The sequence below is a fragment of the Nylanderia fulva genome, unplaced genomic scaffold (assembly GCF_048542155.1).
Source record: "Nylanderia fulva isolate GAGA-0341 unplaced genomic scaffold, ASM4854215v1 Scaffold53, whole genome shotgun sequence".
Taxonomy (NCBI): domain Eukaryota; kingdom Metazoa; phylum Arthropoda; class Insecta; order Hymenoptera; family Formicidae; genus Nylanderia; species Nylanderia fulva.
Genome location: NW_028190621.1, coordinates 662,675 through 682,809, shown reverse-complemented (window position 1 = coordinate 682,809; position 20,135 = coordinate 662,675). Strand labels below are relative to the sequence as shown.

General features: G+C 27.6%; 1 protein-coding gene across 1 annotated transcript; it reads right to left on the bottom strand.

Annotated features, from left to right (window-relative positions):
* Window positions 1-16,584: 16,584 nt before the first annotated feature.
* Window positions 16,585-19,037, bottom strand: LOC146721187 (uncharacterized). Its single transcript, XM_085487300.1, has 2 exons — window positions 17,828-19,037; window positions 16,585-17,724 (listed from the first exon to the last, which is right to left on the bottom strand). Exons 1-2 carry the CDS (start codon window positions 18,897-18,899, stop codon window positions 17,174-17,176), a joined length of 1,623 nt encoding a protein of 540 aa, XP_085343426.1. The 5' UTR covers window positions 18,900-19,037; the 3' UTR covers window positions 16,585-17,173.
* Window positions 19,038-20,135: the final 1,098 nt, after the last annotated feature.

The window sequence follows — 20,135 nt, the reverse complement described above, 5'->3', positions numbered from 1 at the left end:
TCTAATATAGTACATATAACATATATAAATGTCACAAATATAATAAAAACTACTGAAATAATAAAAATGTAATTGATATAATAAATATATGAGAAAAGTGTCATTTTTATTACATTACGTCCGGCTACTCGCGCGTGTTTCGCGGTGGGAAGAATATCAAAAAATAATTGAGTTCGTCGACTCTCTCTCTCTCTTTCTCTCAGCTTGTTACACTTGCAGTTTGTAGAGCTGGGAGTTGCCGGTAGTTGTCGACCGAGAATTGCCGCATAAAAGCAACAGTTTCGCGGGGACGAAAAAAAAGGAAAGAAAAGAAAGAAAGGCGTGGCACACCTTTCTCACGAGGGATGAGAGAGAGAGAGAGAGAAACAGAGAATGCGAACGGGGATATCAAGGAAGGGGAGAGTTCCGGCGGGGCCGGAATACCGAAAGTTTGTCACTTTGTCGACGGAGAAAAATACTTCCGTCAACGCCCGAGTACCCGCTTCTTAGTGTTCTCTTAACATTAATACTCTCGCGAATGCAATTAAGTCCTTGCTCCGCATGTAACTCGATCTTCTTCCTTTCCGAGGCGCACTTAAAATGTCCCGTTTCGTAATTTGATATATATATATATTTTTTTTTTTTAAATATTAATTATGTAAAACAAAGATAGTATATCTTATATCATATATAGTATATGTATAATATTAACTTTTTATCATTTCCTCCTATTTTCTAAAAAAAAGGTTGCGACACTTTACTTTCACTTCACTTTTATTTCATTCTTTTTAAACAAAGTTACAGCTAAAATTTGCCTATTTTGACAATTTTTTTATTCTTTAATTATTTTAAGAAGTGTATTTGTGATATTTTTTGATTATTTAAATCTAATTTGTGTGCTCGATAAAATCCCAATAAGTTTCATTAAATATATTAATGACTGATATATTCTTTAAAGGATTTCAAGAATAATATTCAAAGTTAATAAATTTGCTAATAATTTTCAATTTTCTTCTACATATGATTGATTTTAAAATACTTAATAATTTAAACACAAAAATTTGCAGCATCGATTCGTAACAATTCATAGCATCTCGATAATATGAGCCCATACTTTTTTTATGAGATACAATCAGCGTGTAAAACGGGAAAAACAGGTCGCACAATTTGCATTATTTTCTCCCGATTCGATTCAAGCTGTCAGTATTCGTAACGCGGGGACACATTATTGTGCGAGATATAATTGTTAACGTTACATAGAGGGCGCCGCGACACACAAGCTCATTAAATAATATTTTATATTCCGCACTATATGCGAGGCTCTTATCAATAGCGAGCGGTTAAAAAGTTACAATTGAATCACGGCAGTTTAAATTGGGACGTAGCGGCGGGTATAGCTGCGCGCAATGCACGCGAATGCAACGCGTGCGCCGTTTAACAATTTCCCGGCATTCTACCGGGCTATTGTTAACTTTTTACACGCGGTATTGCGCTATTGTTTAGCGAGTTTGGAATAGCGGTAAGTCATAAAACGAAACACTTCAGCGGGGCTTTCGTAAAACATTCGCGGCAACCGTTTTAAACGGCACGAACGATACGAGCGAGCTATTTCCACCGGTTTATGGAGTCTGTTGTAATTTCGATGTTGCTATAGATCATTTTATCTGAAGCTCTTAAGAGACATACACAGCGGTACACGGTTATCTTGGTGCACAGGTTTGAAAAGAATTCATCAATTGCAAAAATTGCAGAAAATATTAATTTAAAGGGTCACATAACCTCTCTTTGCATACAGTAGAAAAATTTGTGTTTTCTTGTTAGAATAGTCCCCATTAAAATTTTTGTGTTAAATATTAAACACATTTATATGTGTTAATTTAAACAGTGGTACACGCGATTATCTTGGTGCACAGGTTTGAAAAGAATTCATCAATTGCAAAAATTGCAGAAAATATTAATTTAAAGGGTCACATAACCTCTCTTTGCATACAGTAGAAAAATTTGTGTTTTCTTGTTAGAATAGTCGCCATTAAAATTTTTGTGTTAAATATTAAACACATTTATATGTGTTAATTTAAACAGTGGTACACGCGATTATCTTGGTGCACAGGTTTGAAAAGAATTCATCAATTGCAACAATTGCAGAAAATATTAATTTAAAGGGTCACATAACCTCTCTTTGCATACAGTAGAAAAATTTGTGTTTTCTTGTTAGAATAGTTCCCATTAAAATTTTTGTGTCAAATATTAAACACATTTATATGTGTTAATTTAAACAGTGGTACACGATTATCTTGGTGCACAGGTTTGAAAAGAATTCATCAATTACAAAAATTGCAGAAAATATTAATTTAAAGGGTCACATATATACCCAGATAGCACAAGACGTCCTATGGACGTTCATTTTATATCCATTTTACGTATGTACGTCCATGGACATGAAATGAACGTCCATTGTACATCCGATTTCGGACATCCATCAGTGACTAATATTTGGACGTCCACAGGATGTCCATCAAATTCTCTTACAGCACGAAATATTGCTAAAATATTGCATAAATATTTTATTTCATTGTATCATAATAAATATTGAAGCAACATTGTGCAAATATTATAAATTTAATATCTTATTGGAGACATTGCAAAATATACTATGCAATATTATCTTGTAATAGTTCCTTCATTTGCCGCTATGCGACGCAAGATTCGCTGTTCATCTCGCTATTAAATTTAGTTAAGAGAATTATAAAGCGCATGCAAAAAGTGGCTATTACAGTTAAATATGTTATAATTATTCTGATCAGTTTAACCTTTCTGATACTATCCCAACACAAAAAATTTAGATATTGAATTAATTGAAAAAATTGAACAAATAAAAATTCGGATAAATAAAATGCGAAAATAAGAAATATTCTGCAATATTTTATGATTAGTATAAAAATGAATTAATTTTGCATGTCAAATTTATTATTGCTTATAAATTTCTTCTTTATGAATTTTAAATGTCATTTTCAACGATATACATGTATAATAAAGAACCAAAATATGTTTATTAAAGATTTAAAATTTATTCATAAAAGATCCAAAATTCGTCCATTAGATCCATAATTAGTTTATATAAGATCCAAAATTCGTCCGTTAGATACATAATTTATCCATTTAAAATCCATAAATGACCAATAATGGACGACTTATGGACGTCCAGACCAGTTGCAAACGGACGTACAATGGACGTCCCTTGTACGTCCGCTGCAGGTAATCTGGACATCCGATGGATGTACACAATGTCCGGACCGGACATCCGTTGTACGTACATAGGATGTACTTGTGCTTATTGGGTAACCTCTCTTGCATACAATAGAAAAATTTGTGTTTTCTTGTTAGAATAGTCCCTATTAAAATTTTTGTGTTAAATACTGAACACATTCATATGTGCTAATTTAAACAGTGGTACACGGTTATCTTGGTGCACAGGTTTAAACATAATTTATCAAATGCCAAAATTGCAGAAAAATATTAATTTAAGGGGTCACATAACCTCTTTTGCATACGTAAACATGATTTATTTTTGAAATTTTTTTTCTCAGTAAGTTATATAACAATCAATGCAAGATTTTTTATTTTATTTGTTACATTATATATTTAAATGTATTTAAAAAATTATTCAGTTTTATAAAAAATTATAATTTTGATTCCAGTATCTGTATGATTTTCCATTGTAGATCCATCTCAAATAAAATATTTTCTTGTAAAGAAATGTTATACGTACGAATTGACAATAATTTTTTCAATTTGTAAAAATTTAGGAAATTAGATAACTTAAGAAGAAAGTTACAATTTTGCTTCAAAATTTTTTCCACATTTTCGTTATAAAGAAACACAATAAAAAAATCTGAAAAAGTATCAGCAATTCGTAACTATAATATTTACAAAAAAATATTTTTATTTCTCAGATCGAACCTAAATCTAGTGCAAAATTATATCATCACTGGTGTACGCAACGTCATAAAAATTAAAATTGTTATATACATACACTCAATGTAAATTAAATAAAATAAAAATATCTGCATTGATTACTATATTATTTACTGAGAAAAAATCCCAAAAATAAACTATTTTTGCAAAAATACACTGAAAAAGAAATTTGTTAAATTAACAAATATTTAGTTCAATACGTTCAAATAAATAATTTATTTGAAACAAATAAAAGGATATTCTTATATCAAATAAATATTTTTCATATCCAATAAATATTATTAGTTTCAAATAAATAATTTACTTGAACGTATTAAACTAAATACCTATAAGAATTAGCTAAATTTTGTTTCAGTGTATGAATAACCCCTTTAAAGAATTCCTAAAGAAAGACTCTCCTATTATAAGTGTATTTTTTTAAATCAATGCATTAAATTAAAAAAAAATGGATCGCGCAAAATTTTTTTCCAACATCCGTCGCGACGTTATCTCGGACCGTGATTCCGCGAAATGGCGTAGGTACACATTAAGTACCGACGTAAGTATCAGTGATAAGTGACTGTTGGAACGTTTCTAGACGGCGGAAGTGCCGGAAGTACGCCGCCGTACGGAACGCGGAGAGAAAAATGCACGCTGCAAACTGCCAAGACGCGACGACTGTTATGCGATTTCGCGACTCCTAGTTTTCGAGCAGCGTCGAAACGTCGCGTTTCCGCATATACGGAGATACGCGGGACGATTAAATCGCCGATTCCGCATTATTTTTAATGTTTTCTGTGGCGGCAGCGTGCTATAATCCTTTGAAAGGAAATGATCTCTTTTCAACGATGACGTCAAAGCGTACTTATCGAATCTATTACTAAAAGCTTCTTTTATCCATGATAGGATATTTATACTCCTTTATTATCTCTCTTCTCTGAGAATAATGCCAAAAATACCTATCACCCTGATTTAGGACAGGCAAGTCATAACTTGGGACATAATAATAAGTTGTGATGTATTTGATATATAAATGCAGAAATCATTTCATTTAAAATATAATTTTATTTTAAATATAATCTTATCATATTAGTTATTTAAAAATTGTTATATAAATAATTTTGTTAAAATAAAATACTTTGCAACATCTATATACGTCTGTAAAAAAATAAATAGAAAATATTTATTGGTTTATTTAAAATACAGTGTAATTAAACATTGCAATTAATAATCAAAATAATAACAAAAAAATATCAAATTCTTATTTGAAATAACGTTTCCGGATTTTGAATATTTTAAATATACTATTTTATTTATGATTTTAAATGTTATTTAATCTCAATTTGTCGAAAAAAATTAATAAATAACAGATAATTTCATAAAATACAAATAAAAGTGAGATGTAAATCATAAAAAAGAAAAAAGGGAGAAAAGGTTAATTGCACTATTTCAATATTAAAAATAATATTCAAAGGAATATTCAAAATAAATATTTTATTGCACACACGAGATAAAATAATAATTTTAAAAGTTGATCCTTTGAAATTTCTAAAGAGAAAAGCACGTACTTGATATACGCTTACTTCTAACTCGTGAAATTAAATATTTCAAATAGAATTTTTCCTCTCTGTTTCAAATATCATTTTGCTTACTTTTAATAATAAAATCGTACCGGGAAATATCTTTCATGAGATAAAAAAATATATACAGGATCGTCGAATACACACTGTATGCGTATGAGATTCTGTCTCGAAATATAAGTAAATATAATTTACGTCAGTTGACACACATGTGTGTTTCATTTTAGATGTAATGTCGTTATACGAGAGAGGGCGCTGCAGAGAGGGTTATCCCAGATCGTTATCTCGTGGAAATATTACACAGAGGCTCTTCGATTCGTCATGCGTTAACCACGGATTCGACGCAAAACCGCAATTCCCTATCTACATACATATGTGCACGCGATGCATCCGGAACAATGATCGACCAGATGTGCCATTATTCGGCGAGAATACCGGGTTTGTCGGTAACGAAACGAAGAGAAAAGTGTGTACTCGATATCAAATATTTTCCACTCTTTTTTGCTCTCTCTCCCTCTGTCATATGCAATTCGATTAACTCTTTTTTGTACGCTTCGCATACAAATCTAGAGCTCTCGTTACACGCTTTTCGAATGCAATGTTACGAATGGCAATCTCTGATTTATTTATAATGTCAGAATATGTCGCGCATCTTGAAGGATTTTTTTAGGTTTTTATACTGAAGGAGAGCTACGTCCTCTCCGATTTTGCCAAAACTCTACAATATTTTGTAGGTATTTTAGTACGTAAAACGCGAATCTGTAAATTAAAATCGTAGCCCAGGAAAATTAGATTTGAAAAGAGCAAAACTTTAAAAATTATTATTAAGCTGAATTTTTGTGGAGACTTTCATTTCGATGTTCTAATGAAATCCTGATAAATATCCTTAATTTCAGCCAGGGCGTTTTTTTATGAGAGTTAAAAGGAGATAAATTTTAGTTTTTTGTCATTATTTCGAAAACTATCAAATTTTCGAGAAAAATAGTTATTATCAAAACTGTAGCTCATAAAATTCTCTACAAAAAAGATCATTACACTTTTTTTCGTGGAATTAATTGTTTCGAAGATAAAGAGCAAACTAAGTCTGAAAGAAAATGTATGACTATGTAAGAGGTGCAGAAAAATTATATTAGAAATATTACAACTTTACCGCACGTTTTATTCAAAAACGATTAGTTGTACGAAAAAAAGTATAATGACCTTTTTTGTAGAGAATTTTATGAGCTACAATTTTGATAATGATTTTTTTTTTAAAATTGATAGTTTTCAAGATAATGGCAAAAAAACTAAAATTTACCCCTTTTTAACCCCCATAAAAAAAACGTCCTGGCTGAAATTGAAGGTATTTTTTAGAATTTTATTAGAACATAGAAATAAAGGTTTCCACAAAAATCCAGCTTAATTATAATTTTTTTGAAGTTAAAGTCTAATTTTACTGAATTATTGTTGCTCTTAAGTAAGAAAAATGTTACAATGAGTTCCGCACTTCCCCTTCATGTAAAGAGGCCGGATTTTAATTTACAGATTCGTGTTTTACACATAAAAATACACAATATTTTAAACGTGCTATATTAAGTTTATCTCGACACAATATCCGGTCAATACTTAGGCGTATATTTTTATTAAATATTTTTTCGATATCGTGTTCTGAGTTCTATCATATTTTCATAAAACCACTGCGCTTTTGATATGAACTGTCATATACTATATAATGTCATATATTATATAATAGTCATAGATATTAAACGTAATATAAAAAAGCTGATGTAGCTTTTATTATTTGCAACAATCTCATTGCGAAATTGAAAATTTAATAATATTCTGAGTAGACCTGCAAAAAACGTAACCAGAAATTTGTAAAAAAACAAACGTAAATACTATACCTTAATAAGAAATAATGATAAAAAATATACTTTCCTTCTTTTCCTCTCGAAAAGAGAAATATCTCCAAAGAAAAATATCAAGTATTTTAATACTTATAAATATCATTTATTAAATCTTCAAAATAATTTACTATATTTTTTATTTCGCAACAAAATATTTATTAAATATTACTTTATTTTGTTTTAATTAAACTAAATTTTTTTCTAATAAACTTTATTAAAATCAAGCTATTGAAAAACTTGCATAAATGAATTTGAAGAAAAAATATAATGAACGCATATTATAAAAATGGATGTAATTTAATAATTAACACGCGTTTTATTTAATTAATTGAAATATGTTGTAAAATAACTTTTAAATATTTCTTATTTTTATTTATGTTTATAAACATATGTAGGTTAAAAAAATACTTATTCTGATACACATTCAAAAATTAAATACATATATACAATAATTTACCTTAATTCGCATTTCAAGAAAATGAATATATATATATATATATATATATATATATATATATATATATATATACAGGATGTTTGACATAAGGTGTCACACCGAAAATATACAAGTAAATCTTGCTATTTAGAGACAATTTTTCCTCAGCAAAAATATAGAAGCATTAATCATTTTCGAGTTATAAGCGATTGAAAATAAAGGGCAAACTAAGCCTTGTAAAAATAAAATATTAACAAAACCACATTCTCCAATTAATTCAAGTAGAGTTTACTTTAATAAAATTTTAATTCAAGATTCAGTTATAAAGATACATGATAGTAAAAATTGGGAACATCCAAAAAATGATGGCCTCTCTCGACATTTTTGCTGAGGAAAAATCATCTCCAAATAACGAGATCTACTTATATATTTTCGGTGTGACACTTTATGTCAGACATCCTGTATATATATATATATATATATATATATATATATATATAATATTCTGATTAATTTGAGACTTCAATTTTTAATGTGTAATAATAGGTACAAAAAATGGTCAAACTTAGTTATTATTGGAGAAAAGAGATTTCTTTTTAATATATATATTAAATTGAATATATATTAAATATATAATATAATATATTAAAATATTTTTGATATAATTTTCACAAATGCATTATCTTACAATTTTTTTAAATAATTCAACACTCACCAATATAATGTGCAACATTGAGTTGTACACGCAATGTTAATCTGTAAAATACAAACATGTAAATATTTTATATAAAACAATTATTAAGATATTCAAATCATTTATAATATTTCAAATCATTTTTTGAAGTATTAAAATTAATTAACTAATGAAAATTTAAATATTAATTTTAATTTTAAAAAGTTATATTATGCGCACAGGTTACTTTTCATTTGTACTTTAATTAAAAAATTATATAATTTGCAAAGAAATATTTTTAGAAAAAGAAAACATTTTAATTACAATATTTTACTATTTATTCTTTTAAATTAAAATATTTTAATTAAAATATTGAATAGCAAAAGAATATATTCCGCGCATTATATAAATAATTATTATATCTACGTACCTTTTAAGTATATGTATATAATACAATATAGAAATTGTATTTTATACATATTCAAATATTTATTATTATATAAAATTATAAAAAATTATTATATTTATTATTAAATATTATAAGTATATTTTGAAATATAAAATCTAGGATATTTTATATTCATTATTATAAAACAACGCGTACTTATATAAAATGCGGATCTTTACCAGAAGATAAATGGCGATACTGTAACAATTAACAAATGAAAAATCAAATAAATTATAAATTATATTTACCCTATCGTTGCTCCGCTGTTGCCTGATGCCTCCTCGGGCCTCCCTCTCTCTTTCTCTGCATCGTTCCTTTATGGCACTCATTCGCAAAAACACGGTTCATTACGACGCACGGCACTTCCAGCTTTAATCACACGCCACACGCACTTTATTACATTGCGACGAGACAATACGAAACGCTCGATGATCGAAATTTATGCCACGACAACGCTATAAAAATAACAAACAGTTAGGTTCAACAAATTTCTTTCAAGTAACTTCAACAAATTTATATCACAATCGTAGTAATATATAATAATAAGAAATAATCGCGTTTACCAAACACTTCTACTCGCGATCAAATTTGTATGATAATTAAATAATGGCGTACAAAATTATTAATTAATGAACTCACATTAATTATTTTCGCGGACCGACGACAAGCACGCGAACGCGAACGATTAATTCGCGAAAGTGCACCAGAGAGCAGGAGCGTTCTAGATTGTGTTTGAAAATTTATTTAACAAGGTGCAGAGTTTGACGGACCAATCGGAGCCCGGGGATCTTTGCGCTCTGATTGGTCGACGGAGCGCTCGGCCTCAGGTGAATATCGGAGCGCAATCTAGAATGTTGCTACCCCCTGGCGCACTTTCGCGAATTAATTGTTCTCGATTAAAGTTCGCGCGCTTGTCACCGGTCCGCGAAAGCACGAGTGTGTATATATTAATTAGTATCTTTACGTCGTTAATTATGACAATTTTGAAGCTTCTTCGACGAGGACGCAGTACTTATTTCTCGAAATACAATCGTGAGTCGAAGTATTGGCAAACGAGATTATTAATAGCAAAAGAAGCGCGATTCGCGGTTAACTAAGCTTCTTGAAGTTGCATATTTGCTGTTTCTTATTTTTATATAGCGTCGTCGTGGCATAAATTTCGGTCATCGAGCGTTTCGTATTGTTTTGTCGCAGTGTAATAATTGAAGTGCGTGTCGCGTGTGATTAAAATCGGAAGTGCCGTACGATCGTAATTAACCGTGTGTTTTTGCGAGCAAGTGTCGTAAAAAAACGATGCAAAGAAAGAGAGAAAGAGATTAGAAGACCCAAAGAGGCATCAAGCAACGGCGGAGCAACGATAGAGTAAATATAATTTATAATTTATTTATTTAATTATAATTTATTTTATAATTTATATAATTTTATATTTGTTTATTGTGACAGTACTTCATTTATCTTCGCAGTAATGAACCATATTTTATTTATACGTTGTTTTCTAATAATGAATGTAAAATATCCTAGATTTTTTATATTTTGAAATGCTTATAATTTATAATTTTTAATAATATTTGTATATGTATAAAATACAATTTCTACCTTGTACTATATTTAAGATGTAGATATAATTATTTATTTAATGCATAATTAAATTCTTTTTTACAATTAAATTTACAATTAAAAGTAAATAATAAAATATTGTAATTTAAATATTTTTTATAAACATTGCTAGTTTTCTTTAAAAAATATTTCTTTGCAAATTATATAATTTTTTAAAGTACAAATGAAAAGTTAATTATTGTGCACGTAATAATCATTTTTTTAAATATTTAAACTAATATTTAAATTTTCAAATTAATTTTAAAAAATGAATTTGAAATATATTATAAATTATAGATGACTTAAAATGTTTTGTTAATTTTTCTATATAAATATTTACATGTTTGTATTTTACAGATCAACATTGTCTACAATTCTGTTGTTGCACATCAAACTGATGAGTGCTAAATTATTAAAAAAAATTTTAAGATAATGTATTTGTGAAAATTATATTTTAGAAATATTTTAATACGTATATAAGAGACAAAAGTATTAAGAAAAAAATTATTTTTGCAATGATGCAATAGATGCATCAGTAAAATTCTTTTTATGCTTATTCTTATTCTTACAAATTGTTTGCCATTTTTTAATTTTTATTTATATTACATATACATATTATAAGAATTGAAGTCTCAAATTAATCATAATATTATATGTATACAAATATAGATATTATATATCAAATTTAATAACAGAAATTTATTATCTTAAAATAAATTAAGATACATTATTGTACATATGTATTTAATTTTGAATGTGTATCATAATAGAGATTTCTTCAACGTGCACTTTTCATGAAATAAAAAATAAAAGAAAAGTTTAATAGTTATTTTATAACATATTTCAATGAATTTAATAAAACGGACGTTAATGATTAAATTACACCCATTTTTATAATGCGTTAATTATATTTTTCTTCAAATTTATGCAAGTTTTTCAATAACTTGATTTTAATAAAGTTTATCAGAAATAAAGTATAGTTTAATTAAAACAAAATAAAGTAATATTTAATAAATATTTTGTCGCAAAACAAAAAATATAATAAATTATTTTGACGATTTAATCAATGATATATGTACATAAATATTAAAATACTTAATATTTTTCTTTGGAGACATTTCTCCTTTTGTTTTTGACGAAAACACGATGTTTTATAAAGATATGGTAGACTCGGGACACAATAATGAAAAAATATTCTTTCAAAATATACAAAATATATAAAAATAAAAATATACGTCTAAGTATTGACCGGATATGTCGTGTCGAGATAAACTCAACATAGCATGTTTACAATATTGTGTATTTTTGTGCGTAAAACACGAATCTGTAAATTAAAATCCGGCCCCTCTATGGGAGAGAGGAGAACCCATTATATAACTTTTTTGTTATTTAAGAGCGACAATTTTAATTTACAGATTTGTATTTTACACACAAAAATATACAATATTGTAAAGTTTTGGTAAAATCGGAGAGAACGAAGTTCTCTTTTAATATTACCTTCTTCTATCTCTCTCTCTTTGCAAATTTCTGCATCTCATATATTAGGCGATTATATATTTATAATTTATAATTATACATTTTTAATTAAAATAATAAATTGAAAAAGATATATAAATATGAAATGAGATATAACTAGGGCTAATAAGAACATTTAGCTCTTTTTATTTTATATTTATAATTATATATAAAATGTATTTATATTATATTAATATATTTATATATTAATATATTTATATATTAATATATTTATAATATTTATTATATTAATTATATTTATAATATTTATTATATATTAATATATTTAAAATTATATATAAAATATAATCCCTTATAAATTGCGATTATATTGTTATTTTTTCAATTCGGTGTTTTGCTCAATATTAAAATTAATTTACTCACATATACAGTGAATGTAATTTTATAAAAAAAAAATTTATTCACTTCAGTATAAAGAAACAAGTAACATACAAGTGATACTAATAAAAGAATATAATTGTGTGTTGATATGCGAGAATTCTTCCTTCTAACGCGTATGAAGACAAACGAAGCAATTTGATTCCCTGGGCGTTTGCATATATTTTTCAAGCGAAAGCTTCTCAAGATTACGTAGCCCCTGTGCTGTAGAAATGCAGTGGGTAGCCGACTTGCTTTATTTTTTGACCCAGTTTACTTTAGTAGTCTTCATAGTAAGAAAAGCTTCTGCATGAGGAAATACAGGATCTCTGAAATCTGTTCCGGCACTCGAGAGAGAAGGCATACAACCGTCTCTTCTTCTCTCTTTTTTTCTCTCTCTCTCTTTCTCTTTCCATACATTTGCAATAAGGGTTATAAACGACGCCGGTTGTGTATGATTGATTAAACAGCCAATGTGTATTCACATTTATGTGACGTGATATTGCCTAAATTTTCCGAGGAAGACACCTACCATACATTATATTACGATTTTTCTCTACACAATGTGTTCTCTCGCATTCTCGAGAACATGTTTTCATAATAATCGACTTTTAGCCCAGTAACTTAATTAGACTTAAAAAGGGCAAAACTTCAAAAAAATTATAATCAAGCTAAATTTTTGTGGAGACCTTTATTTCGATGTTCTAATAAAATCCTGAAGAGTATCCTTAATTTCAGCCAAGGTATTTTTTATGGGAGGTAAAAGGAGGTAAATTTTAGTTTTTTACCATTATCTCAAAAAGTATCAATTTTTCGAGAAAAATAGTTATTATCAAAATTATAACTTATCAAATTCTCTACAAAAAAGGTTGTTATACTTTTTGTGTACAACTAATTGTTTTTGAATAAAACGTGCGGTAAAGTTGCAATATTTCTAATATAATCTTCCTGCATTGTTGTCACACATAATAGTAATGTACATATTTTCTTTCAGACTTAATTCGCTCTATATCTTCGAAACGATTAATTCCACGAAAAAAAGTGTAATAACCTTTTTTATAAGAAATTTTATAAGCTACAATTTTTATAATAACTATTTTTCTCGAAAAATTGATAGTTTTCGAAATAATGACAAAAAACTAAAATTTACTCTCTTTTACTCCCCATAAAAACGCCCTGTGTGAAATTAAAAGCTCTTTTCAGGATTTCATTAGAACATTGTAATAAAGGTCTCCACAAAAATTTAGCTTGATTATAAATTTTTGAAACCTAAGTCTGATTTTACTGTATTATTTGAATATTGACCGAAATTTTTTGAATTATTCGCATTTCAAGAATTCAAGAAATAGGACATCTAGATTCTATATACATATAAATTTATATATATATATATATATATATACATACATATGTTATAATGTTCCCGGAAAATCGTGTGGTATTGTATGTTATTCCAGCATCTACTTTACATACGATAATGGAATCGATTCCGCGGCGAATCTGGGAGAGAGAGATGCTCTCGGAGCTTCTCGCAGTAATTTTGGTTACGATTTTGTTATTTACGGGATATATCGCGCTACGCGAGCATATTACATTAAAATATATAAAGAACGCATAAAGTGGGATCCTCCTGTCTCCGACGAAAGAGGGACTTAGTCCCTCATTATTATTCAGCAATTTTGAATGCAGAGTACGTCCGAGATAATCCCTCGTGAAAAAATTAGTCAAAAATACATTTTTTTTATCTACCACGGTTTTTTTTAGAAAATTGCTAAATTGATATATATATATATAATATTTTTACAAATTTTAATAATCTCTAGAAACTTCCTGTCTTTTAGAAAGAATTATTAAAACTTGTATAAAAAGAGACAATATTCTATTGCAAAATTTATCTCGATGCTTTAAATATAACTATTTTTTTATTTACAAATAAAGTAGATTAAACTGTTAATTAAGATTCTATAATTTAAATTATTTAAAATTATTTTATAAAATAAAATATTGAATTAAATATTAAGTTAAATAAATTAAATAAATTTGTGTATACAATTTTTTTAATTGTGTGATAATTAGTGTTATCAATATAAAAATTCGACCACATACGCGGCTTTACGCACGTTAAAGATTATTCAAGTTTAAAAAAGTATAAATATGTTATTTTTTTAGTCAATTTCGAGCCAATTTCAAAACCAATTTTCGCGAGAGAGCGAAATTTGGCGTGATAAAAAGAACGTATTCCACATTTCTGACTTATTTTTGCACGGAATATAATAATTCCTTTCTCGATTTGATGTATCACGATTTCGAACGCGTCCCGTATCTGGAGATCTTTCGAAAACTTGAATGTTTTATTTGAATAATAATACACAAGAGAGGAGCGAAGCGAATTATACACATAATACGCGACTTTGTGGCGATGGTCGAATTCTTCCGCGTGATTCACAGACGGAGATATCCTTAGTATGCTCCATTTAATGCGAGGACCACAATGCCGCGGAATAAAATATGTGATATCCGTAAGAGTATGCGCAAGATTGAAGAATGCGAGAGCGGAATATCAAAATTTTGCCGGTTCGCCGAGGAAGAAAAATGCCTGGTATCGCCTTCGCACGTGCATGACTCTTATATACAGTTGTACGTCAGTTTCGAGAGAAAGAGGATACACTCGACCCTCTTTCGATTCCGGCACGATTTCTGCATATCTCCCATACAAGACGACGAAGACATTTTGACGGAAAATTTATTGCGCCTTTATAGTTTGATTTGCTGGCGCATAAGCAACACGCATAAAGCGCATCATTCTTCCCGTTGCACTTTTTTGTCTTCAAGATAAGTTTTAATTTGGTTGAACAGATTGATTTATAATTAATCTTGAAGAGTATTGAATATTGAAAAGTATGAAATAAAAGCCCATACAGCACAAAATATTATGAATGTTTTGAAAAAATATTTCTAAATACTTCTATAAAATATTGCATAAAATCATTTTAAAATGGTTTTAGGAATATTTGTAAATGATTTAAAAATTTTTTGTGATAACATTTTTTAGAATATTTGTAAAAACTTTTAAAAAAATTTTTTAAAGTGTTCTTCTTTATCGCTCAGATAATATTTTAGCGCATCATTCTTCCCGTTGTACTTTTTTGTCTTTAAGACAAGTTTTAATTTGGTTGAACAGATTGATTTATAATTAATCTTGAAGAGTATTAGATTTTGAAAATTACGAAATAAAAGCACAAAATATGATGAATGTTTTCAAAAAATATTTCTATAAAATAATGCATAAAAACATTTTTAAATGGTTTTAAGAATATTTTAAAATAATTTAAAAATTTTTGTGATAACATTTAAAAATATTTTCGAGAATTATTTTATTTTTTAAGAAATCTTTTTAAACAATTTTAAAAATATTTTGTGCTGTGTGGAAGTGAGGAGTCTAACAAAAATAAATTATAATTGAAAATAAATTTTATTTATCATTTACACATACACAAGCAAAAAATTTAATATACATATATTGGGTGTTATTAATTTTGTATTATATAATATATAAAATATAATTAATATATAAAATAATTAAATTTAATAAATTCAATAATTAAAAATTTATTAAATATTATTTAAATGTAGTGATAAAGAGAAGAAAGAGTATAAATTGAATTTATATAACTAAAGAAGATAAACTTTATATTCTTTATATATTTAATATTTTATAATATTATACAATTTCCTATGCCACTTTAATTAATATGTGTATACTTTTTGCTTTATACCTCTCTCGTTTAATCCGCTTTTTATCAACAATCGACTCTCGACTAAATATCGTTGATTGCGTTTTACACGTATTTCAATGAGACATGTCAATATCAGAGGATTGGTCATCGCGGTAACTGTCAGGACCCGCAACATGTTAACTAAAATGGCGAGATGCCAATAATTTTCAAGTTAATCGAAAATAAAGAGCGAAAGCTTCCAAGATAAAATCGTGACAAATTTTTCATCAAAAGCACTCATGTTAGAATTTAATAAAAACAGGCCTCCCGAAATTTCAAATATCAGATATTATTATTTACAGTGTTGTGCTTAGATAATTATAAAATTAGCTAGATAAAAATGAGAAAAATATGTAAATTCATCTTACAAGGGACATGTCACAACTGTCCGGAACCGATTTGATTCTCCTTGAAATATGTTGTTAAATACACAAATCTAAAAGACACGTATTTTTTTATACGTGCGCAATTTGAGTTTTAAGGGGTGAAACACCCCTTTAAAGAATAACGGTATTTTTCTTTAGGATCAAATATCTGCTAAACTATAAGAGATATAAAGAAAAAACGTACAACAAATTTTAATGGCTTGAAGAGTACTTTAAAGTTATATGAACAAAAATTTTTTTTTTTTTTTTTTTTTTTTAAAAAACCCTCACCACCTAATTTTTTTTTTCAAAATTAAAAATTTTGTTTTACCTAATTTAAAGCTTATTTTTTTCCAAATTCAACCATGTGTAATAAAGTTATGTTACGAAATATCATTTTCGAAAATTAATTATAAACGCTCCCGTATATACGCTCATCCGTGCTATGTGCGTAAGTAATTACCGTCGAACAATAAAATATATAAAAAATGTTTTTGTATAATTCTTATTTATGTTTTCTATGTATTTATAACTGTGTATTGTGTATATTTAGATTTTTTTAAAAATGTATTTGCATTTTATATTATTCACTCATTATACACATTACAATAATGATATTCGACAAAAAAATGTTTCAAACATAATGACTTCTTGCACCAAGAACATCTTACTACAGCTATATTATTGCAACCTTCGATATCACATTTTGTTAAAGTTTCGTCTAAACTAAAGTGTACTGGATTTTCGAATTCGTCTGGTCTTTCATTCGTATAACCACTTTTAAACCACGAATATTTAAATAAGTTTTGATATCGTGGGGATGACAATTGATTATGTATCAAAGATTGCAATTTTATTATATTATTTCGTTCATGTAAGTTTATATTACTTTCCAACAGTAAAACCGCATCTGAAAATCTTTTAGCAAAATTTTTCCAAATTCTGAATCCATAAACATCTAATGGTTGTATTTTCCCTGTAGTTCCTTTCGGTATTATCATAGTAGTAATATGTGTTCCAGGAGGTGTTAAATCCGAAATCATATTGGGGCAATGTCCAGTCCATGAATCGATAAGAAGAACGCTATTAGGACCAATGTTTGCGAAATAAGCTTCTTCTAACCACATTTTAAAATGATCTGTACAAAATATAAATGTTAATTTAATAGTTTTTTTATGACTCTTATTAAATTGTTAAATAAAATAAGGTTGTTAAAAAAAGTAATTATAAAAGGAAAATACCTGATGTCATTTTACCAGATTTCGATGCTTTTACAATAACATTTTCTGCTTTAAATAAATTTTCTTGTACTCTTGGTCCAAATTTACCATTAGCTTCTTTTAATACAATAAATAAAGGGGACAACAAATTGCCATTACAGGATATTATTGGTTGTATCGTATATGAATGGGTTGTTGATGATATGGATTGCACGACACGTTCTACTTTCTTTTCTCCCTGGTTAGACAATGATCTTCCAGAGTGAAGTTCCAATTGGAAACCACTTTGATCTGAATTGTAAATATTTTCAGATCCAAACTGTTCAATAAGAGGTTTTACTGTTTCCAGAAAATCATCAGCTGATTTTTGCAAATCAGCAGAATCTTCTAATGTTCTTCTAGTGACAAACTTCGTAACTTTTCTTGAAACAATTCGGTGAGACTTCTTAAATCTTGCTATCCAACTGTGAGATGCTTTAAATATAGGATTTAAATTTCCTATTTCTTCTTGAGCTTGTAAAGCCCATCTTTTTAAATCAATATCATGAACCATGAATCCTGATTCGACAGCTGCAGTAAATTTATCATGTGTAAATTTGGAGATGTAAGATAATTTTTCTGTACGACTTCCACCTGATTGTATTTGTTCTTCCCATCGCCTTAACTGACGTTCAGATGAAACTCTTCTAAATTTATTTTGTACTACTCTTAGAGGACGATTCCTTTTTCTGTCATTACTGTTTTCATCAGTGTCCCGAAATCGCCAATACTCAACAGCTCGTCTTTTATAAGAACTATCAAAATTTGTATCATCATTTGAACAATGAGGATGAGAATTTAAACTATCTTCATGCCATGCTTCTTCGTCATCTTCAATTATTTCAAAACTATGTAATTTATAAGGTTCTTCATAATCGAGATATATTTCTTCCGTTACTTCCACCCCATTATAATGAAAAACGCTATCCAGTAATATTTTTTTAATGTTTTCCTTTAATTCCACTTCTGCTTCAGTTACTGGCGTTTCTGTTAAATATATTGAATTTATTGACACCAATAAAAGTCTAACAACGTTAAGCGGATTGATAATCATATTCAAAGATGTTATATTTTGCTTTCTATTGCAATAAAAGAACAGTTTACACAGATATTATTACAACGAAAAGACTACACCGACTGTGAGAATTATGCTGCTACATGAACAATTTATATTAACTTATCAGAAATACGTCATCACATAATCTTATTTTATTATTTATTTTAACGTATTAAAGATTTTATTGTAAAAATTATAACTTATCTGGAACACGTACACATAATCTTATCTTATGATTCATTTAACGTAAGATATAAAATTTGTTTATGCCAAATATTGCGACATTCGTATTCGCAAGATTCAATTAAAAAATAATTTTATTATAAAATATAATTGTTTTTAATTTTTATAGAAGAAATTAAATATTAAAGAAATAATAAGAAAGCAGGGTGTATATTTAAAAAATTCTTATTAATTATATTTAAAAATTTTTTTTTAAATCTAAATATACACAATACGCAGTTATAAATACATAGAAAACATAAATAAGAATTATACAAAAACATTTTTTATATATTTTATTGTTCGACGGTAATTACTTACGCACATAGCACGGATGAGCGTATATACGGGAGCGTTTATAATTAATTTTCGAAAATGATATTTCGTAACATAACTTTATTACACATGGTTGAATTTGGAAAAAAATAAGCTTTAAATTAGGTAAAACAAAATTTTTAATTTTAAAAAAAAAAATTAGGTGGTGAGGGTTTTTAAAAAAAAAAAAAAAAAAAAAAAATTTTTGTTCATATAACTTTAAAGTACTCTTCAAGCCATTAAAATTTGTTGTACGTTTTTTCTTTATATCTCTTATAGTTTAGCAGATATTTGATCCTAAAGAAAAATACCGTTATTCTTTAAAGGGGTGTTTCACCCCTTAAAACTCAAATTGCGCACGTATAAAAAAATACGTGTCTTTTAGATTTGTGTATTTAACAACATATTTCAAGGAGAATCAAATCGGTTCCGGACAGTTGTGACATGTCCCTTGTTAGATAAGATGAAGATGATTTTGTTTTATAGATATTTAGATAGAAGATAAAATTATATATGTGGCGATTCATCTAGATAATTTTCTAGATAATAATTTTATTATTGCTTAGGTAAACACAATTATAAAAAATATATAAATTATAAAAGGGATATAAAAATATATATGTATTCATATTTTTATTTATAAATTTTTATCGCTTATTGCTTAAGTTCTCCTATTTAAGTATTTTATGTGCTATG

Coding starts and splice junctions, on each gene's coding strand:
- LOC146721187 (XM_085487300.1), bottom strand. CDS start 18,899: ATGATTATCAATCCGCTTAACGTTGTTAGACTTTTATTGGTGTCAATA. Junction 17,725..17,827: donor ATCTGGTAAAATGACATCAG/GTATTTTCCTTT, acceptor TATTTTGTACAG/ATCATTTTAAAATGTGGTTA.